Genomic DNA, 27029 nt, shown 5'->3' on the forward strand with positions numbered 1-27029 from the left:
CTTAACATACAAACAAGGAGTCTCTTAATAGGTCATTGATAGGACATATGGTTCAATTGCGTAATGCAGCCACAATTTAGGATTGAAGGTCAGTAAGATTTGGAACATATATCCCTATCAAAGGGGAATACTAGACAGATTGTTTGCAACTGCCAAGGTAGCAATAAAACATGTCAGACACCTTCAGTAATTTTAGTTCATCTGGCATTTGTTTTAATTTAGTAAATGTTTTGTTTTGTCCATATACTTTGAGAGCTAGTCAATATATTGGTCAAACATTTTAACAAACGTAAGATCTAGTTTTATTAACTGTACATTGTGGAAAAGATTTTCCATTTGCAATTAAGAATAGGCTGTTACTGAACAGCAGCATGCAACTTGTCTTGTATGTTAGAAAGGAGTGATACAGTGCACATTAACTTTAATATTCCAGTGTTTTCCAAGCTAATTGCCATTTTACTGGAACTTAATACCCATTTTTTAAAAGTAAAACCCAAAGACAAGGCAAATTTCAGTTTCTTACCACAGTGATACTGACGGCATCATCAAACTGATGCATTACAATACTGATGACTGCAGAAGCCAGGAGAAGCATAATAAGGGGGTTTTTAAACTGAAAGTAAAAAAAGGAAAAGTAATTCAGCAACACTCTGGAAGAGTGACTATAAACTCTCTCTCTCACAGCAAGTTTGATATGTTGCCTTTGGGTCAAGTTGAACTAACTGAACCAAGTTTGTTTAGATGAGTGATTTAGAAACAGGTCTTCAAATGGTAACAGATTTTGCTAAAACAAGTGTGAACAACTTTACTCTCTCAAGGGACCTGAATGGCTCTCTTGGGGGAATACAGAAATTCTTAACAGTATGTAAGACAGTGGGTTTGGATATGGAAATCTCTTGATTTCAGTCTTCCCAGGATGAGAGTAATTTTTTTGTATTTGTTTTTATTACCTTTTAAAACAAGACTGATTTATATTGAGACTTAATGTTTGAACTGGATTAAAATGCTTTACAATTAGGAAAGAAACTTGGTTCCCATTACTTTGCGGTGTCAAGGCAGAAATATGCATTTAGTTTTCAATCCACATTTTCTTATTTTATAGTACATACAGATTTCTTGTTAGATACACATCATGCTTGCTTCAGATCTATAGGAGCCTTTCTTGTTTTACTCTTCTTTTTAGACAAGAGTCAAATGCCACCTGTCCAAACAGAGATTACACTACCTAAATTAAGGGCACATGACTATGAAAGGCCACGTGGCCATCAGCAATTTGTTAGAGAAGTACGTCCATAGCAGATAGATATGTTAATTGAAATTTAAAGTTTATTTTCGATAGCTTAGGACAGTCTACTACTATTAATTTTTTAAATAATGCTGTGGTGCCACTAGTTATTGGACATGGTCAACCCCTTTTCTAGTTCAATGAAGTCAAGACTTAAAATGAGGGTAGGAGAGAATTTGCCCATTGTGTGTGGGAAGTTTCTCTAGAAAGCATTGACAGTAGTTAAAAAAAATCTGGTGTTTCATTGTGGAAGTCAACGTCCTCAAAACACACTAGATTTCCATGTGGTGGAAGCTACAAGCACTACTAGAATCCCCCAAAGCTGTACATGGGGAATGGGGGTGAGGGAGAAGAGTGAGTCAAGCCTTTCCCACTCCCACCAAAACCAGAGGATTGAATATGCTTCTAGTGTAACTTCAAGCACAGTACTCTTTCTAACCTAAACCACCTCTCATTTCTCAGTGAAATATATAACAGTCTGCTGTTCTGACAAGTTTCAGGAAACAAACTGGCCAGTCTTGTAAACATTATGCTGTTCCAGAAAAGTGTGTAGTGTGGGATTTGTGTGATTTGGGCCAGGGAGAAGAGGATGAGTACTCTGCTGCAGTAGACCTATGGAGGAGAAAGGAAGGAAAGAACTAACCTTCCTGCACCACTCATATGAAATGTTTAGGCTCACACACCTACAAGCCAAGGCTGACATGAAAAATGCTGCTCTTCATCTGACAGCACTGCTTTACACTGCGGTGAAGTCCTCACACCAGTGCATTATTCCCCAGGCTTGCCTTTTTTTTTTTTTTTTTTTTTTAATTGTCTTATCTACATGGGGTCTGTACTTTACACAGGGCACAAACATTGACCCAACAATCAAAGACACATATGGAATTATATATGATCACCTAGAGGGGGTGATTTATGTTCACATTTTAGCCTCCAGAGAACTCTTAATTGTTCCAGCTCCAGTTTGGTTAGATTACTCATTCATGAATGCGAGATTCAGAAACAAATTATGTCTAATTAAGACCTTTGAGTACTGCTAAATAATAAAAGGCCTTACAATATATAAACCAACTGTTTTACAGTACAGATTCCTAACTGATCACTGTACTAAGGCCATGAAAGTGGAGAACAATCTTTACAAAGTACTAAAAATTAAAACCAAGTGGAGGAAACAACTGACAAGGGCTTCTAAGCAAAGGTGTTCTTTACAAGCAACTTGCACTTTAGATCTGACAAACTCAATACACCAAATACACATACAGGATATTTATTCATAAAGGTATCTACAGAAAGCTCATTACTGGTCAGGATTCATCATTATTGTGATATGTATACATGGGTGATATTTTAAGGAATAATGTATTTATATTGAAAACATGCTTTGTGGACTTTGAATTAAATTAGTCACCGGGGATAATGTGTCTTGGTGACAGCTCATTTGGGGTGTCACCCTGCCCTGTTTAGCCAGTGGTGCAATGCAAGACTCAATTGTTTAGACTTGCACAACACTAAAACTTTCAATCAGAGACAACTGCAAACAATCAAAACAATTTAAGATAAACAAAAGGAACTATAAAACAAGACAAGGGTTTACCCTGTTTGTGAATAGAATCAAAAGGCTGTTTTCAGTATAGCACAGAGGAAGGAAGGAGAAACACTCAATGCATTCACTGAGAAACCCTTTCTAGAGCAGGAGTGTTTTCATTAATGTTTGGATCCTGGTTCTTGGGAAACCAGACGGCTCTGAATTTTTTTTTTAATTGGGGGGAGCACTACTGTGAGATAGGAAAGGTAATTATATAAATAAGCATAGAACCAGGTTCATGTTTTGTGATTTTTATTGTACCTATGTGTTTCCAGCACACACTTATTTCTAGTCAAATCTTTATTCTCTCAAACAAACCTGTTCTTGTTTTACTATGAGTGCTCACAAGTGCTGTGTAGTTTACAGGAGTGGTGATTTAAGGCAAAAGTGGTAAACTGTACCTTTGGGTATAGAGGATCTGGGATTTCTGCAAGCAGCCAGTGTCAGGGGCTGTATATTACAGGGGAGCAATTCAAGGGGACTTCAGGAATTGGGGTGTACCTACTGTTAACCTGCAAGGCAAAGACAGGGCTGGCATAGCCCAGAAGCGCGTGCTTCAGTGACTGAAAGGCTGGCTGGGTGCCACCAAGCACAGGCAAGACTCCCACTTGCTGATGTCAGAGGGGTAACAAGGTGACACTCAGTCCTGAGTGCCTTGAGAATGCCACATACTCACCTGAGAAATGTATTTTTTCCATAGTGGCTCATCCTCACTGATATCAAACTCATTCCATCCATGGAACGTCCGCCTATGACAAACTTCAGAGTTTTTTAAGCCATTCTGAAGATCAGCCTATTGGAACATGGAGAGAATGTGCAATTACTGACTCCACACATAGCACATACTGATAAGGAGATAAAAAATTGGGGGGTTACAAGCAGCAGCAAAAAGTTATGCTTTTTATATACAAAAGAGCCCACAAACACTATGAAGAACAAGGAGTACTTCTGGCACCTTAGAGACTAAAATTTGTTTGGGCATAAGCTTTCGTGGGCTAAAACCCACTTCATCGGATGCATGCACAGGAAAAGACAGCAGAAGATACACACACACTGAAAAAAATGGGTGTTGCCATACCAACTATAACGAGACTAATCAATTAAGGGCTATTATCAGCAGGAGAAAAAAAACTTTTGTAGTGATATATATAATGAAACACTATAGTACAGGATGCTGCTCCACATCCATAACACATTCTCTGCAGAACCCACTCACCCCACCCAGATAGATTGTCAAAATGTATTCAGCATTCAGGCTCTTGAGGATTAGGTCAGGGGCCTAGTGACTCAGTTTGTCAACACTTTTAGAGAGATCATATTCTGAAAGTACTGGTCCCTTACCGGCCAAAAACTCCATCCATTTCATATTAATGAAGAGAGCATGAGCACCTTTGGGATCAAAGCAGCAGCAAAAGACCATGTGCCCTGAAAGTTGACCCAAGATTTATGGACACAAAAACCTGGTCAGAGTTAGCACCATGAATAAGGAATTATGAGGCTGCTTCAGCCTCATGCCGTTTTCCCAGTCCTCCTTCCTCCACTCATCCTCTTCTTCAACACTTAGCTAAACAGTCAGTTGTAGCAATCGTTCGCCATTTGGTCTGTTCCTGTGCAACTGCAAAGGCTTGACGGCCTAAGAGTCCAACATCGGAACAGACTTGATGAACCCATGTAATAGGGGGTCTGCTTCTGTGCCCCCTCCACCCCTTGGTTGGTGGAATTTTATCCTGGATGTTACAAGCCACCCAGAGAACAGCATTTGCTGGAATGTCTCATGGCATCCTTGTGACATGTCCAAAAAGTATAAGGCGCTGCCTGCAGACAATGGCCCCTACAGTCTGTAGGCCCGAGTGACCATAAACATCTGCACTACAGATGAAGTCATTCCAGTTTATGCCCAATATACAATGTTGACATTGTGTGGAAAGCCTCCAGTTTTAACCAGTCTGAGCAGCGTAGTGCCATGTTCCGCAGCTGTACAACAGTATGGGAAGGATACAGCTCAAATAAATCCTGAACTTAGTTGTCATACTATGATGCTGATTCCACATCCGTTGTAAACGGCTCATGGGAGATGCTACGATTCCAATCCTATGGAGAACTGCTGTTTGAGAATTAGAGCAGCTGGTAAGTATAGAACTGATTTGATGATAGGGTAACCAGACAGAAGTGTGAAAAATCAAAACAGGGGATTGGGGGGTATAGGAGCCTATATAAGAAGGGGGGAACCCACCACAAAAATCAGGACGGTCCCTATAAAACCGGGACATCTGGTCACCCTATTCGATGGTTTCGTTGTTCAAAGAGATTGGAGTCATGGGTGGACCTGGTCCTAAATTTTGTAGCTTTGTCTCTGACCATGAAACATTGAGACCAATCTTAGCAGACTCCTCCTCCATATGCCTCACGAAACCTGTCGGGGCGCTGTACTATAAGAATGTCATCAGCATAGTCAAGGTCTGTGAGCGAGAGATCACCAATCTCAATGCCTCTGGACCTGACTGAATACTGCATTATGAAATCCATTGCCCGACAAAAGAGTGCAGCGGCCAAAACGCAACCTTGCCTAACACCAGATACTGATTTAAAAGGTGCTGACATCTGGTTCCCCAGATGAGTATGGGCAGTGATTTCATTATACAGCTCTCTAATCAAGTCCAGCAGAGTGGTAAGGACACCTATGCCCTTTAAGGCCTTCCATAACGCGACACTGTCTACTGAATCAAAAGCAGCCTTGAGATCAACATATGCTACATGCACGGGCTTCCTGAACTCACGGTGTATCTCTGACAACAAGCAAAGGACCAAAATGGCATCGAATGTGGACCTATTCCTCCTAAAGCCTGACTGCTGGGGACAATGCTGCTGATGTAGCAAATGCTCCAGGTGTGCCAGCAAAACATGCACCAACACCTTCCCTGGAATGGAGAGCAAGGTGATCAGCCTGTAGCTCTTACATTCACTGCGTGGTCCCCTGCCCTTATAAGGTGAGATCACAATACCATCCTTCCAGGCAGTTGGCAGGGTTCCAGTTCTCCACACTAGATGAAAGATGACCAGAAGTAATTGTGCTACAGGATCAATAGTACATTTTAGCAGCTCTGAGGGAGTGCTATCAGCACCGGCTGCACATCTGTTTTTCAGTTTAGAGATGACACACTTTACTTCATCCAGTGTTGAAGCATCGGTACAAATGTCTGGATCCAGAACCGCAGTGACTGCCAGATCATCCAGCTCTGAACAAGTGGCAGCTGGAAGATGATTCAGGACACTGTGATAGTGTTCCACCCATCCTGAGGGCTGCTAAAGTGTTTTAAGGATATATGGGGGATAGGTGAAGGGAAAAAAGTGGTGCAGGAAACTTGTGCAGAAAATATGGCGTTTCACAAAAAAGCCAACCTTTCCTGTTGATACAGAGCCAACATTCATGGCCTTACAGAGCTTGCACAACTCAGAACACTTTAAAGCTGAACAGGTCCCCAATACACACCAGATTTTTAAATTGTTTAAAAAAAATTGATTAAGTTAACACAACTGCTATTAGATGTCAAACTAAACTGTCTAATGTAGTCAAATTGCTCTTGAAATATATTTTATAGCATGTGTACAAATAGCCATTTTGCCAGTGCTTCCAAGGAGGAAGACAACAACATTTCTTGGTAGGAGTAAACAAAAAAAGTGATGTCTCACAAGCAACTGGCAATTCCAAAGCAAAATATTTGCCTTTTTAAAACTAAAAAAATATTTATAATCTTATTCACACACAACTGAGACTTAAGTCACTTCCAAACTTGACAGATACCTGCGTCAAGAATAATGTCTAGGAAATAATTTTAATGAAGTATTTAAGAAAAGCCATATCAAGGAAAAATTTTTAAAAAGCCTTCAACATCTTACTTATTAAGATAGAAAGCCTAGTCTAAGAAGTCTGTAAGAAGAACAGAGCAATTCTATTTTTTTAAATATTCTCAAAGGCAGCGATAAAGGTACCTACTTTTTCTTTCATGGGACTTGATTTTTAGAGACAGCAGAGTCCTTTCATTATGAATTTTTAAAAATATTTAAGCTGAGACACTTGCTCTTAATTTCTACTTTATTTTGAATGGTGCTTGAAATGTTAGTGAAAGGTTTCTCAAAACAGTTTCAACTGCCAATTTAAAAAAAAAAAATCAGGCTTGCATTCAAAATAGCTAATAGTTGAAATCAAGCTGAAGGCCAATGTTTGTATCTATTTGCATAAAAGAGTACATAGAATTGGTCCTTGAACAACCTCTTAAATAGCTGCTACAATACTGCTATAGTCTTGTTTTAACCATTTACTTGCTACTTACTTGAAGAATGGTTGCAACTTCACTTACGGGCAATTCACTTGCTTTTTTTGAAGTCAGTACGGGAATCATTGTCTCACTGTCACCATTAGGTATTTGTTGAAAACCTGCAACCTAAGATACAAAAATTGCCACTGTTAGTATTGTTTCAATAATTACACACAGTGTGATCAAATCTGGCTAACTTCAAGGTATACTAATGTGTCCATTTCAACAATCTAGTGGAACCCTCACTTTGTTACACTTATTTAAATGAGGCATCCAGTAATGATACAATATCGTACTATGAAAATGCAACTCAAACAAATTATTTATATTAACTTTGAGAAAGCACATTCAGAAATTCAGAGCTTAATGCAGTGACAGCACAATATAAAAGACTAAGTTTGTGTGACTGTCAGGAGATGTTTTTTAATGGCATGAAAATTACAAGTAGCAAATGTTCCACCAAGTAAATCCTAATGATTACATGTATGTATAATCCTCTAGTTCACTATCCTTAATGGCTGAGCAAAACAGAAGTCATGCTGACAACTCCCTGATGGATTTCACTCCATGCTCTATGTCCCCTGCTGGTTAATTCAAGAAGAGTATACCAATAAGTTGCCTGCTCTTTAAAGCAGGGTACAGAGAAAATTTTTAAAGTTTTTGTAAAACAAATCAAAATGAAAAGTTGTAACATGGAAAAAAGCTTACAAGAGCCAGTATTATAATCAGTCAGGTGTGATAAGAGTCTCATGTCATCATAATTCATAAACTGTGGAGAGCAGTAAGATGTTTAGCATTGTGAAATATCAGTAGTATGGGACAGCATTGTACTGAAGATGCTTCTTTTCTGCTGGCTAAGATATTTAACGGAATTGCAGAGAAGGTAAATGATCTATTAAGGACTAAGTGCATTTCCTGCCACCCTCCCACCTCCCCTTTCCATCCACTCTCCACCAAAAAAGCAGTTTCCTCCTCTCAAATTAAGAATTCAGGTCTTAGTTGGACAACCACTCAAAATTGCTAATGCCAGCTTAGCCATTTCTAAATACCAAGAAATCCAAGATCGCAAATTACGTATTTGCAAATGTGTATGTTATGTACACTTAAAGGCACACAACAGCTAGAACCTTTTATGTACAGGAAGTAGCTTTTCTATATGGTTATGGTTGACAGTTGCCTAGAGCAGATATTTGAACTTACGGAAACATTTTCACCTCAGCCTTCCACTCAAAGAAGGGATCCCACAGTGACATCTTCACTTCCCTTCATACCTGCTCTCTGTGCCAGCAACAGTGTTGGCAGGAACAATCCTCAACACACCCTTCATAGCAGCAAAGTCAATTCTGCATCTGCTGCTCCCCTTGGACATCCCTCTTAAAGCATTTCTAAGTCCCAATAAGCATTTACGAAGGGATTAATGTCTCTTCCCCACCCACCAAATGACGACACTTGTTCAGAGGCATCCTTCTACTAACAGCAACCTTGTCTCAATGGTGATCCCTCTAGGCAGCAGGTTACAGAGGCCACTGTACCTCTCTAGTGGATTAATTTAAAAACCTCTCTCCTCTACAGGGGGAGGTTTGATTTGCAGTTGTCCTCATAGGAATGGCAGTAATACCTTTATTAGCACCACCTTCTTTGCAGGAATGTAGACTAAGTCTTTCACCAACAAGATGGAGGCAGAAAAAGTTTCACCAAAAAAAAAAAAAGAAGAAGAGCTAGATGCTCATGGAATCCATGACTTTCACTGGCAGGATTACAAAGCTACTTTTACTTTATGCAATGAACATTAGGGTAATGTTGGATTGATGATGAGCTATCAAGTGTACAAGTGATTAATTAAAAGGATACAGTTGCCAAAAGCAATAAGAAGTTGTCAACTGGATTGGCATTTTCCTTGCTCCTAGGGCTTCTCTACTACCCCAAGTCAGGGTGCCTGTAGAGATCTCTAAAGCAGCACAAGCTTTTCTTGGCCCAGTTGGTACCAGCAGACCTTCCCCTGCCCCCAGCAGCTTCCCAAGTCACTTGTCATCTACTCCCCAGCCTTCCCAGCTTCCCCCAAGGTTCCATACCTTGAGTCATACTCCCAATCCAAGGCTTACATTCCTGTAGGCTTTTTTAAAAATCACCAGGAGCTGCTGTGGATTTTAAATCTTTACTATGGTGGTAAAGTGATGGCCACAGCCATGCCTTTTATGGCAGCGAGTTGAACATTCTCTTGGGTTCAAAAAGTTTTTTTCAACTGATGGGTTAATCATTTTCAACACCTGGATAATTGTGAGTGGGTCTGTTTCTCTGAACACTACACGTTGGCATATTGTCCATCTATGGGTATAGCTGCATAATGTGCAAGGTGAGCCTGGCTATGACTACTACCAAGCACTGTTTCAGACTCTGCATGTAGAGGGTAGGTCAAAAGGAAAAGTCTCAGAGGTATAGCAAGCTCTTATATAGATGCTCATTTTTGTTTGTCATGTGAGGATTTTGTTGGCTCCTGTGATTTGGGAAGAGAATATAATCTAGGCCTTCCTGGGAGTTTGTTCTAGATTTTTTCCCTTGCTAAGGGAACAGTCCCTTCTAGAATAATCTTGGTGTTGGTACAGGATTCCTATGCTACATTTGATAATGAGAGTTGCTGCCTCCCTTCATTTTCATGCTCAAAACAAGGATCATACCGCTAGATGATGAGCCACTTGCTTTCCATCAAGCAGCTTTTCCCTGTAAGGATAGGAAATACTTGGCTTGAATGGCTCCAGTCAAGGCTTTGACGTTTCTATGTAGTGTCCTCATTTGTATGGGATCTTTTGGAACAAAGTCCCCTTCTGAAGATATGGCTGCATCTCAATAGTAGAGCAGCAGCTGCACCCACCTGCAGATTTAGGTTAGGAATCTCCCAACTTAGTTATTTTTAATGTATATGTAATGTATAATATATAATACAATGTATAATGTAATATTTAGTTTAACATTTGGTTTTAACCAGAAGTACCCACTTGGGTCTTATGTCCTCAAAGCCTGTATGTGCAGGAAAAATCCTGATTCTAAAAATGCTTGAACAGCTCCTTTCCTTCACTGAGAAGTTACTGCACTCTCTCTTTTGGGGAGAGGGAGCTGAAAGCATTAACACTGAGTATTTTAGGAGAGACCTAGTAAGACTCAGGGCTTTACTAAGTCAGAGCCATTTTAACATGGGAAAGGAACTGATTTCTCTCTCACCCCAGGAAATCCCATTATGGCATAGCTGCATCCTTATGTGCCTCTGTTCCGAGCACAGGCTGCATTAAGTGCTCCTTAACAGGGTACATAGGTTGACACCCACAATTCTCACTCCACAGCTACCTGAGACAAGGCTTCCCAGTAGTAAAATGCTTCTCTGCACACCCGCAAATGGCAACATGTTTGTGTGAGTAGGGAAAAGAGTAATGAGCTCGATATAGTGCACTGAGAGAGTCGCAGTGAGGAGAGAAGCCCCAGTAAACACTCTTTCAGTGTCGAAGGCCAAGGAAAAAGGGTTCAAACCCTGATTTTTATATCACTTGCTCATTAACAGTATAAGCTGGGGGCCAGGGTCCTGACACTTTGTATCTTATGTAGGCCCAGCACATGTAGGTCCAGCACACTGTGTACACCAGGGGCTTTTCACATCCTGCCCCCCTTGTGTGACACCCATCCATTCCCCTCTTTTTTATGGGCTCCCTGCAACTCTCCCAATCTCCCCCATCCAGAGTTCTCTGCAACCCCCATTCCTTCCCTCCTCCCATAGGATGATCCCCCCATTCTCCCACACCAGCAGCCCCACATACACCAACATTTTCTCCTTCCTCCATGGCTGTGGCTGTGTCCCCTCCATTGTCTTCTTCCCCCATCAAGGTTCCCCAAACTCCCACTGCGAGGAGATCTGCGTAACCCCACTTGACCCATGTCAGGAGCTCTGTGTACACCTCTATTCTCCCTTTCCCATATAGGGTCCCCATGACAAGGGAACTGTGAGAGCCCTCAGTCCTAGGGCAAAGACTAACATCTTCCCCTGCTTGATACCCTTCTCTTGCCCCCTGGATGGAGCTCTGTGTGCCCACTTCACCTATACCAGGATGCCCAATCTCTTCCGCACCAAGGGTTTGTGTACCTCATTTCTCCCCCCATACTAAGGGATGGTCTACACTAGTGGTGGTGAAGATGCTCTAAGCCAATGGAGAGAGCTCTCCCATCAGTATAACAACTCTGCCTCACAGAGGCAGCAGTTATATTGGTGGGAGAAGCCACTGTCTACACGAGCACTTAAAATCGGTACAACTTAAGCTGCTCAGGGATATGGATTATTCAAACTCCTGAGCAATATAAGTTATACAGAAATATGTTAAGTACAGATAAGCCCTTGGGGGCATGCACATGCCCCCATTTCCTCAGACTTCCCTCTTCCTCCACCACCACTCTTCCTTCTTTCCAGGAGACTAGTCATTCAGGGTGTGGATATGTTAATCTATTGGAAGGATAAACTAGATGAAATGCAGTATCCTGGAAACTGTTAACGGATGCCAACCAGTTGTTCAATCTAGAGACAATTGCAGAGGTGCGTCAGGCTGTAAGACATTCACAAGCTCTGCCAGCTTCTTAAGGGAATGCTTTTGTCTTTTGAGGACCCAGAGCCTCTACAGTTTCCAAGAATTACTCAAGTATGCAGGCTGAGAGGCGCTCTTGGTCAAACCTTCCCACAGTCAGCTTCAGGAGAGGCCCCAGCATAGTGCCCAACTCAACTCATGTCTTGGCACAAGAGGGATCACTGACTTGCAACAGCAGGACACAGCTTTCCCTCGGGTTCTTGAAAATCTGCTCTTGGACTTGGCTTGATGTTTGCAGAGAGGTACAGCAGGAGTTTGCTAGAGTGGTATCACACTGGAGGAACCAGAGGGTTAGAGCCTTAATGCTCTAATGAGTGCTCAGTTGAGAGGGACAGTGCAGCTAGAAGTTGAAAACGTTGAAGTTACGTATAATACAAAAGTGATTGAGAGAAACTGAATTGCCAATTTGTTCCACCATGGGAGGCAGAAACTCTGGTGGCCTGAAGTGCAAGGCTTAGTCCTGGAGCACCAAGAAAAGCTGGCCCACCTCTGAATTCCACCGGTCAGATGTATCCTATTTCCAAAGGAGAGTCATTCTGTGCAGGGCGGGGGGGGGAGGGGGATTTGTTTTATGAAGACAAGTACAGTAAAAGTTATGTTATCTGGCATGTTGTGGGAATAGGGGATGCCAGTTAGTCAAAACTTCCAGTTAACAGTTATACTTACCAATGGAAGGAGGGAGTTTGGATGCGGGAGGGGGCTCAGGGCCGAGTCATGGGAGAGGTTTCAGGGTGCCAGATCCAGGTGGCACTCACCTTGGGCGGCTCCCCACAAGCAGTGACATATCCCTGCTGCTCCTAGGTGGAAGCACGTCATGCCACTCTGCGCACTTCCTCTGCCCTACAGATGTGCCCCCGCAGCTCCCATTGGCTGCAGTTCCTGGCCAATGGGAACTGCAGAACCCGCACTCAGGTCGGGGTAGAGGCAGTGCACGGAGCCCCTTGGCCATTCCTCCACCTTAGAACAGCAGGGACATGTTCCCCCTTCCAGGGAACCACGTGGTTCCCGATAGCCAGACTTTTAATGGAGACCAGAAATGCCGGTTTCTAGAGCTTTCCAACTGGTAAAGTACCAGATAACAGCTTTTACTGGTATTTATTGTGGGAAATTAATACAGTACCAAACCAGTATTAAAAATACCAAACCAGTATTAAAAAGACTTTAATCAATTGCCCAAGGTGAACACTGAAGATGTGATAAGTAGCAAAAATGATGGGGGGAGCAGAAGGGGGGTGCAAGGGGGGGGGGGGAAGAGAGAGAGACCAAAAGTGTTATTCAAAACAACAAAGCAGACTATTTAAAACACTATGCAGCTGTCAACTTGATTGAGGGGGGTTGTCCACTATTGTTTTCTCCCCCCAACTCCCAGATGAACTTTACATAAGCATCACAAGAGATTCTCAAACAAGAAACATTAGCTTTAAAGCTACTTGTCTTTTTGATTACCAGGGACGATAATCAGCAGAGGATTTAGCAAAAAGTAGGGAACTAAGAGGAGGTGTCAAGGTTCCTTCCCCACTCTGAACTCTAGGATATAGATGTGGGGACCTGCATGAAAAACCCCCTAAACTTATTTTTACCAGCTTAGGTTAAAACTTCCCCAAGGTACAAACTATTTTACCTTTTGCCCCTGGACTTTATTGCGGCCACCACCAAGCGTCTAACAAATATGTAACAGGGAAAGAGCCCACTTGGAAACATCTTCCCCCCCCAAAGTCCTCTTATACCCTACACCCCCTTTCCTGTGGGAGACTTGATAAAAAATCCTCACCAATTTGCATAGGTGAACACAGACCCAAACCTTTGGATCTTAAGAACAATGAAAAAGCAATCCGGTTCTTAAAAGAAGAATTCTAATAGAAGAAAAAGTAAAAGAATCACCTCTGTAAGATCAGGATGGTAAACACCTTACAGGCTAATCAGATTCAAAACAGAGAATCCCTCTAGGCAAAACCTTAAGTTACAAAAATACATTCCATTCAGCACAACTTATTTTATCAGCCATTTAAACAAAACAGAATCTAGCATATCTAACTAGATTGTTTATTTACAGGAGTTCTGACCAGCACTCCTGCTCTGGTCCCGGCAAAAACAACACACAGAAAGAGAACCCTTTGTTCCCCCCTCCAGCTTTGAAAGTCCTTGTCTCCTCGTTGGTCATTTTGGTCAGGTGCCAGCGAGGTTATCTTTAGCTTCTTAACCCTTTACAGGTGAAAGGGTTTTTTCCTCTGGCCAGGAGGGATTTAAAGATGGTTAGCCTTCCCTTTATATTTATGACAGGAGGCAAGGGCAAAATTCTCCCAACAATATTTTGTTATTTTAAAAGTTAAGCTATGTAGTTCATGTAGATGTAGACCCCAGTGTGAAACCACGGGTCCACTGACATTAAAGGCAAAAATAATTTCAATAGAGAGACAATTTCACACCAAATCAGAAGTCCATGTGCTGTTCAGAACAAAGGGATCTTGCCCCTCTGGAGAATTTACTCCAATTATGTCACAGATTTAGTCAAATACCCTCTTTCAGGCACCCACCAGCCTGCTATGAGGGAATTTGCTGGATCCCATGTGCTTTAAGCCTCCAGAATCTGAACAGAATGCAGGTATTGCCCACCTTGGGGTTCCTAAGCATACTCGCAGGGTGCAGATCCTCTATCTAGCCCCCTTTTCTGATAGCTGAGACCTCATGCTCCAACTGCCCAGGCCCTGGAACTAGTACTGACTTCCTGAGACAACCCCATTTCTTAAGACACCCTTTCTCAGCACTCCACCTGAAAACAAGAGCATCCAGTTTAGTTTACCTTTTCAGGGACATGACAGGTGTAGCACATAACATATAGACTTTGCACAGGCTTCTTGTAAGACACCACTGCTCTTTCTTCAAATGGCACAAGAAATGCAGACATCTGTACAAAAAGATAAATCGTACATGCATCTCTCTGCCTCAGTTTTGTCACCACTCTGGAGCATTATTTTGGCAGGGGTTCTCTGGGGGGATGTCCAGCAACCTTCTGCTACAGCTCATGGCTTGACTTCTGACTCTCTGCCTGTCATAGATACTAAGGTCAGAAGGGACCATTATGATCTAGTCTGACCTCCTGCACAACGCAGGCCACAGAATCTCACCCACCCACTCCGGCGAAAAACCTCTCACTTATGTCTGAGCTATTGACAGGCTTGCTTTCTCTCACCTTGATCTGGCTGTGGGACCAAGCACCACTCCCACGCTACAAAAGCATATGCTCCTCTCTACCTGCCCAAAACTTCCTGTGTCTGAGTCCCTAGAATTTATATGCCCTACCACCACTGCCTGATTCCCTTGTTATGCTGTTGGGAATTTTCCACTGCTCTAAAATGACAGACCCCTGTTGAGGGGTTGGAGAAAAATGGTTCTCCATTGTCCCTAAATGACTGTATTCTGACTATATAATGGGTATGCTGAAGAGGTTGTCTGAAGGCAGGAGAACAGTTACAGTACTTCCCTACTAGAGAAGTTAACTCCTGGCAGCCCATGGTGGATTTACAGAGAGGGGAATTCAATGGTATAGCAATTTTCAGAGTAACAACTCAGTAACATCAATGACAATAAAGCTGTACAGACCAATTAGAACTTCACAAACTAGCATCACAGACAAAGTCTTGTCTTTGACTTGCATTTCTGATTCTTTTCTCTGACTAGTAAAGTTTACACATCTGTTTAAAAATACATAATATTAAACCAGACTAATTTTGGTTAGTTTGCTTATCACAACTTATTCCGGAACAAAAGGGATTCTGACAGTCAGTACTGGACAATAAACAATGATGTCCTGTATTTTACAAAATACAGCATGTATAGTTTTACTTAAATTGCAGGGAAGAATCTGTTAGATCCCAGCTTTCTCCCTACTTGGTTTATTTTAGTGTTAGTTTCATTCAACATTACATTTCACAAGCTAAAGAAGGTTATTTTTCTAGTTACATCCTCAAGATTTCCATTACCACGTAAGTTTAAAAGTTAAAATTAGGGACCATAGCAGACAAGCAAGTGAACATGAACTCCCAGTGCAATATTATGGCAAAAAAGGCTAATGTGATCCTTGAATGTATGAACAGGGGAGCAGTGAGTAGGACACTGGTATACATTTAGGTGATTTTTACCACTGCATATGACATTGGTGAGACAAATACTGCATATAGTTCTGGTGTCCACATTTTAAAAAGGATGTTGAAAAATTGGAAGGTAAAGAAAAGTCAAAAATGATTCAAGCTTTAGAGAAAATACCTTACAGAAAACAACTTACAGAGATGGCTTCACTACAGTGTAAGTACCTTCTGTGTCAGATATGGCAGTTTCCTGCAGTATCCTCAGAAAACCTTGTTTCTGATATTCTGGGACAGACAGCTACAACTACACTGCATATATATACACCCAGTTCACATGAGTTCTATGAAGTAATCTACAATTACTAGATATATTGGCAATTTAATCCTCTACTTCAAGACAAATTAAGAAATATAGTTCTTTATTTCTTGTTATAAGGGCATGCAATGATAAAACTACAGTCTTGAGTACATGCTTTGTTCCAAGTTCTCTGGACACCAACCAATAGCAGGCATTTGCATGCGAGCCATAACTAGTAGTCTTGACAGTCATAAGCCCCTCATGTTATTTGTAAATCAATAAAGACGTTAAAACATTTTTCTCCACCATCCATTCCCCAATTCAGAATATGAGAAGGATGAGAGCATAATCTGTTATAACCACACACAACTTCAAAGAACAACAGATAAGAAGTTTTCATCTAGCTTTCAACTTTCCAAGAATGTGGATCTTCTAGTCTACAAAGTTCAAAGGATGTCTACCATACCAAAGATGCATTGCATATAGTGGAGACACATTTCTTGAAGAAGTCTGAAATCGAGGTGACAGGATGGATTTGATTTAAATCAATTGGATTTAAATCACTAGTCAGGAAGACTTGATTTAATCACGGATTTCTACATAAAAGTGCATTCCTGTTGGTTGTTATAACCTTAAAACATTCTTCACAACTCAGGTAGATGTAGGTTTCATTTTTAGAAGGTAGACAATATACATTTTTAAGTGATTTATTTTGAAAAAACTTTTCAGATTAGTTTTACAGCTATATCAGAAAATGAATGATTGGTTATTTCATTTACCAAAGCTAACTGAAGCAGATATTTATGAAGTCATTGGGAAGTGAACTATCTCCAATTCAACAGGTTACCATTAATATTTGGAGGATTTTCTTGCCATGCTGTATCAGGAGGAGAACCTCACCAGACAAACATTTACATTGTTTTTAGTTAACTAAAACAACAACGTTATGTATTCTGGATTTTTTCCTTCAACAGCAAAGAATATTTTAACAAAACAAGTATATGAATTTTTGAATTTAGTTAAACATTCAAGTTTTTTTTAAAATCAGGTTTGTTTTTGTTAAAATTGTTTTCAACTAAAATAGTTAATGAAAGAGTTTTTAAAAACAAAAAAAATGAAATAGACTAGGTCAGCCAGGTCAACATGAGAAACTTAAAATATTGGCTTCTGCCGCTAACTCAGTTGTCTTCACCTTCGTTTTCCTGTTTGTTCATAATCTGGAAAAGAAAAAACAAGTTTGCCTGCTTTTTCAGGTCCCAAACGATTTCTCAATTTGGAATGAATTAGTCGAAAGAAAGAATATTTTCTTCCTACACCAGCAGAAGCAGCTACTGCTGTTAAAAGTGAGATCGTCACTTCAACCGTCTCTGAATCCAAGTGCTTAAGTGACTTCCACCAGTTCACTGGGGTGACTTTCTTTCAAGCATCATCAGCAAACATATTTCTTGAATGGCTCACCCTTAGCTCTGAAGATTATTATAGTTGGCATTATGGAGGGATGATGGCTGGATGTCCATATCAGAGCCAACTCTTCTTCAGCAGTTAAGGTTTGACCCTGGTACTCAGTATTGAGAATATTTGCAAGAAAATGAGCTAGGGATAGTGCTTCTCCCATTTGTTTTTTTTAATGCTTGTAATTTAACTCTGTCATGCATATTTCTCTAAGATCCTCACTCAGCTGTTTTACTGCTGACATTGTTGAAATTTGGAAGGAACTATTTCCCCGCATTTTGTTCAAGGCTATAGGAATAGGCTTCAGGCTACTCAGCGTGTGTTCAACATTTTTCTTAAGCCCAATGTTGAGAACTTTGGCTGTGACAGTGCCATCTATTTTCTCACGATTTTGTTCACAGATTAGGCCAGTTCTTGATATAGTGCTCAAAACAGTCCACTATTGAGGTCCATTGCATGTCTTGTGGAAGAGTTAGCTTGATTCCTCACACTTTTTTCAGAGCAGCTACTGCAAAGTTATGGGGGGGGGGGGCGCGGCGACCACCACACAGCTGGGCTCTGGGGAGGGACAGGGTATGGTTATCTGGGCATGGGGGGGGGGGAGGGGGGCTCGCAGCTGAGCTCTGGGCAGGGATGGAAGGGGGCAGAGGAACAGGAACTGGGTTATCATAGGGTGGTTCTTTAACTCTCTACTCCCAGGGGAATTTGTGTGTGTCTGTATAGTCAGACGTACTTGATGACAGGTATTTTGAAATAAAATTACCAAAATAATTGAAAATGGCATGATTGTGTCTTTTGACAAAACATTTGCAGAATTTTAAAATATTGTGCATACAATTTAACTTTTTGGTGCAGAATGCCCCCAGGAGTACTACTTTCTCCTGCCTCATCAACAATTGTTTAAGTTACAGACCCTTCAAATAGGTTTTAATAGACAACCTAGTAACAGGATCACACTGGCATACTTTCATGAAAGTTTGACTCAAAAGCAGATTCAGTCTCAAAACTATTTCTATGCCACAGTAGATAAATGAAGTTTTTTTGGCACTGGAGGGAAAGGGAAAGTATTTGAAGTAGTGTAGTATAAGCTATACTACTACAGCAGCACCAGACAGACAAGAGACACTGGTTGCTGGATCTGGGAAACAAGTCTGCCTGATTAGCACGGTAGAAAGGCAGTGCTAGGATAAATAGAATAACTAGTAACACGACCAGCTTGGAGAATGACAGTATTTAGAACAAAGATGTGGGTACTGAAGCTTGCTTGGAGGCAGGTTTATGAAAGAAATTCCCCTTTCTGTCCCCCACTCCCCAAAAGAAATCCAAGTCGGCTTGAGGCTTGTTTTTGTTTTAAAATACCCCACTGAAGTATTTGTATGAACATATGAAAGCTTTGGAAACCAGAAATACTGGTTTTAATTTAATTCTAGAAGTTAAAAGGGAAGTGATGAGAATAGTTTTCTAATAGAGGGGATAACACCACTGAAATTATTAAATTGCCTACAAGCCCAGAGGAAAAGGGAAATGGGTGGAGCTGTAATGATAAAGTCCCTGTTCCAGACATTCCAACAACTCCCCTTCATCACGTTAATCCGGGAGGTTTTTTGCATCTCACGTTCAAGATTAAACAACTGAAAAGCTAAGACTTGATAGGAAAGGTGCAGTCTTTTTTCAAAAGGACAAAGTCACTTTGAATGTAGCATAAGACGAGCAACAAAAATAAAATGAGCAACTTCATCCTGAATATACTTTTCCAGAAAGATGTAAACTTCCAGGTCCACCACTAGATGCTGCAAATGAAGGAAATGTTAAAAATGTAGAGCATCAATACTGATGTTACTCTAAGGTGGTTGGTCAAATATGAAACATGACTAGATAATAGCTACAAAATAATTCAGAAAGTGACCAGAACTTAAGAGAATTGGGTTCTATTCCCAGCTCTGCCACTGGCCTAGTGTGTGACCCGGGGCAAATCATTTCACCTGAGTTTTGCCATCTGCACAATGGGGATAACTATACTTACCTCCTTTGTAAAGTGAAATCTACTGGTGAAAAGCATTTATACAGTATCACTTGTCAATGTGATTGATCCCCAATACAAAGATTACAGTTTGAGCTCAAAAACAGGATGAAGAGGTGTAACTGAACAATAACCCTGGGTTCCTTTCTGCTTTCCTAGCATTTAGTTGTATATCCAGATTTCTACACCAGGCTTATGTCTGCCAAGAAAAGATGTCACAATTTCTTGCAAAGTGGTGAAAAATTGTGGGAATAAAGTCAAAGACTACAGAGATTAATCAGAATGGTTAGTTTTACAGAAACCTGCATTCCTTTCTCTCTAGTTTAGCAAAAATTCAGAGTGTTAACACATTCAGATTAGTTTGATCAAAATCCTGTAACAAGATAGATTGGGGGGGGGGGAATTAAGTTGGTAAAAGTGCATCTGTATCTAAGGGCAGGTACAAGAAAGTGGTTAAGCCTAACTAGTTCATAGGCAGAGAACTAAACTTGAGTTGTTCTACATACAGAATTGCAAGCTTTTTATTTTGAACAGCATATGATTAAGGAATAAGTATTTGCTTATTAAGTTAATTTTGTATTATGTTCTGTGTTCCATGATTATTATTTTTGAGTGTCTCATCTCCCTGACTGGGGGGAGGGGATTGAGCTGGGTAAAAACTGTCTGAGATGAGCATCCCTTAGCCTCCAACCAACCAGGAAACATCTGGGGCTTCTTCTCAAGCCTCAGCTTAAACATTCCTAGTTTGTCAACCTCAATAGAAGAGAGGGAGGCACAAGCAAGGTCCTGGGACAACATTGGTGGGAATCCCAGCTTCTGGGAATACTGGTTTTCTCATTCACTTTGACCCCATTAGGGAATTATAAATGGGGAAATGTATTTAATGTTGTCTTCCTAGAAGCATACTTGTATGTTAATACATCACTGCTTACCAAAACTCAGTTTTCAGAGGCTAATGTCAATTAGTAGAACAATGTTTTTGCTTTCAAGGTGAACCATTCAAACTTATTGCTCTGACTAATAAAACCCACTTTCAAGACCCAAAGTAGTGGTGTTTCAGAGCAAGATCTTATTAAACAAATTTAATATCCTTTTTCAAAAATGTAAAACTAAGGTTTTAGTTCTAACTGCAATCTTTACTGACATTTCTCTCCTTGAAAAATTAAGTGCTACTTCAGATGGGATAACTAGTAGAGCTACTAAAATGAAAGCTCCTAGCATCTAGCTGTAAAAAGTGTTGACCAGGATAGAGAAGGAAGACAAGAGCTCAAAACAGCAAAAGGAATAGAGTGGGGGGACAGAGAACAGCAGATGTGCAAACAAGAAAATATATGCTTATTAACAGAACCATTTAAACCTCTGGAAGAGCTAATTCAAAGACTGAAAAATGAAAGGAAGAACAGGACAATAAAACGTTGAAAATTTGTGTATGTCTCTGTCATAAATATAAAGGGAAGGGTAAACCCCTTTAAAATCCATCCTGGCCAGAGGAAAAATCCTCTCACCTGTAAAGGGTTAAGAAGCTAAAAGTAACCTCGCTGGCACCTGACCAAAATGACCAATGAGGAGACAAGATACTTTCAAAAGCTGGGAGGAGGGAAAGAAACAAGGGGTCTGTGTGTCTGTTGGTATGCTGCTTTTGTCGGGGATAGAACAGGAATGGAGTCTTAGAACTTTTAGTAAGTAATCTAGCTAGGTATGCGTTAGATTATGATTTCTTTAAATGGCTGAGAAAAGAATTGTGCTGAATAGAATGACTATTTCTATCTGTGTGTCTTTTTTGTAACTTAAGGTTTTGCCTAGAGGGATTCTCTATGTTTTGAATCTAATTACCCTGTAAGGTATCTACCATCCTGATTTTACAGAGGTGATTTCTTTACTCCTATTTACTTCTATTTTTATTAAAAGTCTTCTTGTAAGAAAACTGAATGCTTTTTCATTGTTCTCAGATCCAAGGGTTTGGGTCTGTGGTCACCTATGCAAATTGGTGAGGATTTTTTACCAAACCTTGTCCAGGAAGTGGGGTGCAAGGGTTGGGAGGATTTTGGGGGGAAAAACGTGTCCAAACCACGTTTCCCAGTAAACCCAGTTAGAGAGTTTGGTGGTGGCAGTGGTTATTCCAAGGACAAAGGATAAAATTAATTTGTACCTTGGGGAAGTTTTAACCTAAGCTGGTAAAAGTAAGCTTAGAAGGTTTTCATGCAGGTCCCCACATCTGTACCCTAGAGTTCAGAGTGGGGGAGGAACCTTGACAGTCATTTTCATAAATACCATTGCTTCCTCAATTACTTCAATCCCTGAACACTCCCTCATTCACATTTCACAACATAGCTATTAAGAAGGGACCTGCATTTACAAAGAATTACGGTTTAATTTAAAAAACTGATATTATAAAATATCACTTAGAAGGAAGTGTACATATATTTCTGGAACAGACTTCCAGTTCTCTCAGGTATGTCACTCCTTTCCCTTGCCTGCACCTCAGTTTCTCTCACTAACCCTAAGGCAGATGAGATAGGTGTAGCATCATTCATACTATACCACCACCACCTACTTCTTATATAGCACTTATCCATTAAGAGATTTCATATAGGGTGACCAGATAGCAAGTGTGAAAAATCGGGACAGGGAGTGGAGGTAATAGGCACCTATATAAGACAAAGCCCTAAATATCGAAACTGTCCCTATAACATTGGGACATCTGGTCACCCTAATTTCAAAGCACTACACAATCTTTTAATGTATCTGTCCTCACAAAGAAAGACTATATTGTATTAGTCACAGTTTCAGTACCTGAATTGCTTAGGAGATATTTCACATTTCTTAAATTAATTTAGAAAATAAATTAGAGCTGATAGCAGACAGAAAGCATGTATTAATACTGCAAGTGTTCGCTATCTAAATTTAACAGAGTTGAAACTGTTCATCTTTTAAGATGTCTCCTTTTTTCTGTAAAAAGAAAAAGGAGCTACAGCTCACGAAAGCTTATGCTCTAATAAATTTGTTAGTCTCTAAGGTGCCACAAGTACTCCTTTTCTTTTTACGGATACAGACTAACATGGCTGCTACTCTGAAAACCTGTCCTTTTTTCCAGAAGTTAAAGCTACATTTTAAAAAGTGGAAGTATCATTAAGCTTACACGTTTTATTAATTTATTCCTATAGATATTTTCCTCACTGTGAATTGACTAAGAAATCCCCTTCTCGTGCAACTGATATTCAGAAGAGTTGAACTAGATTATTACCCTGTAGAGGACTAGAGTTATAAAAATTATAAGCCTTATTTTTGTTATCTATTTCTAGCATAGAAGATTCAGGCTGGATGAACACTTACCTGCATTCAACTGATAACATGTTATTTTCATCTCTTTTACACTCAGTCTCTAATAGTCTCATTTTTAAAATAAATTACATATTTCTTTACAATAACTGTTTGAAATGCAGATTACTGAAGAAAAACCAATGCAACAAGCTAACTAGGGTTGCAAATGGGTAGTCTATGTCCTACTATGATGTGTTCTCTCTAGTACACGCCCTACTGTTCCACATTAATGCTCTTCAATTAGAGTACAGTACTCCCTTAGAAGACAATTAAAATGTTAAATTCCATACAAGAAACTCATTAACAATATCAGAGTGGCAAAGTAGAACTCTCAGTTTTCAAAGTAATGAACAAAAAGATAATTTTTTTTAAAACTTTGTACAGGCTAAAACCAACAAGTGGCTCCAGTGCCACTGCAAATTTCTGTGGTTCTACAATCACTATCTTGTTTTTAAAATAATTTCTCCCATTGCTGCCTGAAAGACCTACACAATCAAGAGAAATTAACTACACATAATTCAGACACAAAATGAGGAAGAAAAACAGCACTCAGGTCAATTTAGAGTCTAAAAAAAATGTCTATCTTAACAGTCTCATGAACCCATTCCACTGTGAGTAGAATTCATCTTGATTTTGGAGTTACTTCTATTTAAAAAGGAGTACTTGTGGCACCTTAGAGACTAACCAATTTATTTGAGCATGAGCTTTCGTGAGCTACAGCTCACTTCATCGGATGCATGCCGTGGAAACTGTAGCAGACTTTATATATACACAGAGAATATGAAAAAATACCTCCTCCCACCCCACTGTCCAGCTTGCCGTGGAAACTGTAGCAGACTTTATATATACACAGAGAATATGAAAAAATACCTCCTCCCACCCCACTGTCCAGCTATTAATAGCTGGACAGTGGGGTGGGAGGAGGTATTTTTTCATATTCTCTGTGTATATATAAAGTCTGCTACAGTTTCCACGGCATGCATCCGATGAAGTGAGCTGTAGCTCACGAAAGCTCATGCTCAAATAAATTGGTTAGTCTCTAAGGTGCCACAAGTACTCCTTTTCTTTTTGCGAATACAGACTAACACAGCTGTTACTCTGAAACCTTCTATTTAAAACTAAGCAATTAGTGCTTTCTCTAGAATCAGAACCTGTAGAAGTCAGAAGAAAAAAAAAAATCTAAATTCAGCTGAAGGAAACTTCAAAGCCACAAACATACCTATCCAAAATCTGCAGAGGATCTAGATGTCACTGACAAGTTTCAACAGACTGACTTTGTCATCAACTATAACAGGGATTCTCAGCCCAGGGTGAGGGGGAAGTATCTGTTTCTGGGATCACAACCATGCTGCTCTAGGGCAGTGGCTTTCAAACTGTGGGTCATGACCCAGTACTGGGTCACAGCGGCTCTGGTCAGCACTGCTGACCAGGTCGCTAAAAGTCCTATTGCCTGCTTGCGTGCCTCTGCCTAGGAGCTGGACCTGCTGCTGGATGCTTTGAGGCACAGCACGGTCCACGGTTCCAGGACAGGCAGGAAGCCTGCCTCTGTACCCCAGCTGCACCACTGAGCCTCCCCTTCAAACCCAGAGCCCCACTCTTGCACCCCAAACCCCTCATCCCCACCCCAGAGCCTGCACCTCCAGCCCAGAGCCCTGACCTCCTCCTGAACCCCAAACTCAAGCCCCATCCCACAGCCTGAACCCCTCACCCAAACCACTCATCCCCAGCTCTGTTGGGTCATGGGCACCCACAATTTTTTTCAACTGGGTCGCTAGAAAAAAAGTTTGAAAACCACTGCTTTAGGGATTCTAGGATTGGCTTGCTATGTGCATGGGGGGTTCAAACTATAGGAAAGGCTTGGGTGGGGTCATCACTGGACTATGGCATCTGTGAACTATTAGTAGTTCTATTACTGGAACACCTAGATATCCTACCTAAAAGGAAGTGGCATGGCAACAAAGCAGCCTGTTTTTAGATCGACACATTATATCTTTATGTATGACGTTTCAAGAGGTACTATGAACATGAGATTCCTCAGTGCTGCATTTTTATAACCATCAGAACACCATAACATCTGTTACTCAATTAGGAAAAAACAGAGCTGAAAGACTACCATAATGACTTATTCACAGTACAGAGTTAAAACAGGTTTCCTCTACATAAAACAGAACTACAATTACACAATTTAAAGAAAATAAAAGAGTATTTCCAATATTAATTCTCTAAGAAGCAGGCGATCCAAATAACCACCAACAAAAGAATTCACTAGTTTTAGGATACATATTTAATTCATTATTTTCAAAGCAACTAAGGTGCATTTTCCAATGTCAATAAGACCACAAAGATCTACTTACCGTTAAGACATTCTGGAGGAGAATTTATTTCACTATATTTTGCAGAGGATGACAAAAACAAAATAAAAACTTCACCACAAGTATGTTCAACAGATGTTGCCACAAAGATAATAGCTTTATAATGCATAAGGTATGATTGCAGAGTAAGACCCAGGAACTCATAAAACCCTCAGATACTAGATGAACATGTCAAAGCAGCAGTGTAAACCTAGAGTGGTGTACAAACAGCTGTACGACCTACCACCATCAAATCACGCGCAACCCCCCTCCCCTCTGGGCTCCAATGAAGTCAGTGACTCTGATGAGAGCTTTACCTTCATTTTCCATCGAAACTGCACTTGGGTTGTTAGTTACAAAGACTTTAGCAACAGCAGCCCTGGAGCTGACACAGAGGAGAAGGGGGAGCCGCCCCAGATCCCAGGCAGTTACACAGCTCCCATTGCCCCCACCTGCAGCAACATCTGCAAGAGAAATGGGCGCTAGCAAAAGTAAAAGCAGATCTCCGGGTCCCTTCGCTCTTAGACGCACATACACCCCCCCCCCGCCCCGCCCCGAGACAAACACGCTCACGGGGCGAGCTGGCTGGCAGCTGCCACGGGAGGATTAGTTACCCAGCAGCCACACCGAACAGGGAGACTCAGCAACGAAGCCAGCACAGATGCCGCCCGAGGAAAGAGCGCAGGGCGCGTTTCCTACACCAGCTCCCGGCAGCCCCATAGCCGCCGCCCCCCGACAACACGATATCCCTCACCCCCGCCCCCCCCCCCGTGCCCAGCCACCGAGAACCGCTCCCCTACGCCGGGAGGCAGCTTGAAGAGCCTCGGACCCGGTGACCACCCTCGTTCCCTGCCCCTAGGGAGGGCCTCTGTCCCCACCGCCCCCGCAGCTCCCCCGATACACCGCCTGCCGCCGCCGCCGCCGCCGCCCCCCTGTCTCTCCGCACAGCGCCTCATTGCCCCCCCTCCTCCCTCCGACTTCTCCCCCGCTTGGCGTCCCCGGCCTCCCCCGCTCACCCGAGACGCCTGTGGCGCAGGCGGCGGCGGTTCCTCCGCCCCCCAGCACGTCTCACTGCTCGGGCTCCGCGCGGCGGCGGCGGCGGCACGGACGCACCCCCGCTCCCCGAGCGCTCGATCCACTTCCGCTACCCGTGGGGCCGGGAACGGAAGGGCCACTCGGGAAGAGGGAGTTGTCGATGCGCAGGCGCCTCAGAGCTTCCTCCTCTCCTCTCTCCCCTCCCCAGACGCGCGGCCCAAGGTCGGGAGCGAGCGAGCGCGCGCTCGCGCCTCTGCCACTCCCAGTCTCAGGAGCAGCGACTTCCCCCCCCCGCACGGACCCCCGCCGCAGCCACCTGTTCGGGAGCGCCCGCGTGCCCCGCCAGCACCTCAGCGAGACCCAGGGAACCCGTCTGCTGCGCGCTCCAGCCCCGCCCCCCTGAACTCCCCCAGCCCGCTCACAGGTCACCGACCCCCCCCCGCGCGCCTGCCCCCTAGCGGCTACGTACCCCCCCCCCTCCACTGAGTGAGCGTTCCCGTCAACCGTGCCCCATAGACTCTCTCACACACACACACACCCCCCATGGCACTGAGCATCTCCCTGCTCTAGTGCCCACCCCTCTCCCTACACACCTCGGTGTCCCCACCCCAGCTGATTGCACATCCCCACCCACCATGAGCCACATCGCACACTGCCCGTAG

General features: G+C 42.0%; 1 protein-coding gene across 11 annotated transcripts in view; it reads right to left on the reverse strand.

The window, feature by feature from the left end:
* ATP2C1 (ATPase secretory pathway Ca2+ transporting 1) overlaps window positions 1-26704 on the reverse strand; it is an 81738-nt gene extending 55034 nt beyond the window's left edge. For 3 of the 11 annotated variants that reach the window (XM_073333255.2, XM_073333251.2, XM_073333260.1), the window contains exons 1-6: window positions 26349-26439; window positions 25650-25796; window positions 14606-14710; window positions 7202-7312; window positions 3547-3663; window positions 524-613 (exon numbers count right to left, since the gene is read on the reverse strand). In XM_073333255.2, the coding sequence (XP_073189356.1) occupies window positions 524-613; window positions 3547-3663; window positions 7202-7312; window positions 14606-14710; window positions 25650-25655 (429 nt within the window). In that variant the 5' untranslated portion in view covers window positions 25656-25796; window positions 26349-26439. Of the gene's footprint in view, window positions 1-523; window positions 614-1109; window positions 1200-3546; window positions 3664-7201; window positions 7313-14605; window positions 14711-25335; window positions 25368-25649; window positions 25797-26348; window positions 26522-26683 lie in introns of those variants that run through there. The other 8 variants (XM_073333253.2, XM_073333254.2, XM_073333252.2 and 5 more) reach the window with 8 other exon arrangements.
* Window positions 26705-27029: the final 325 nt, after the last annotated feature.

The sequence above is a fragment of the Lepidochelys kempii genome, chromosome 2, assembly GCF_965140285.1.
Source record: "Lepidochelys kempii isolate rLepKem1 chromosome 2, rLepKem1.hap1, whole genome shotgun sequence".
Classification (NCBI taxonomy): Eukaryota; Metazoa; Chordata; order Testudines; family Cheloniidae; genus Lepidochelys; species Lepidochelys kempii.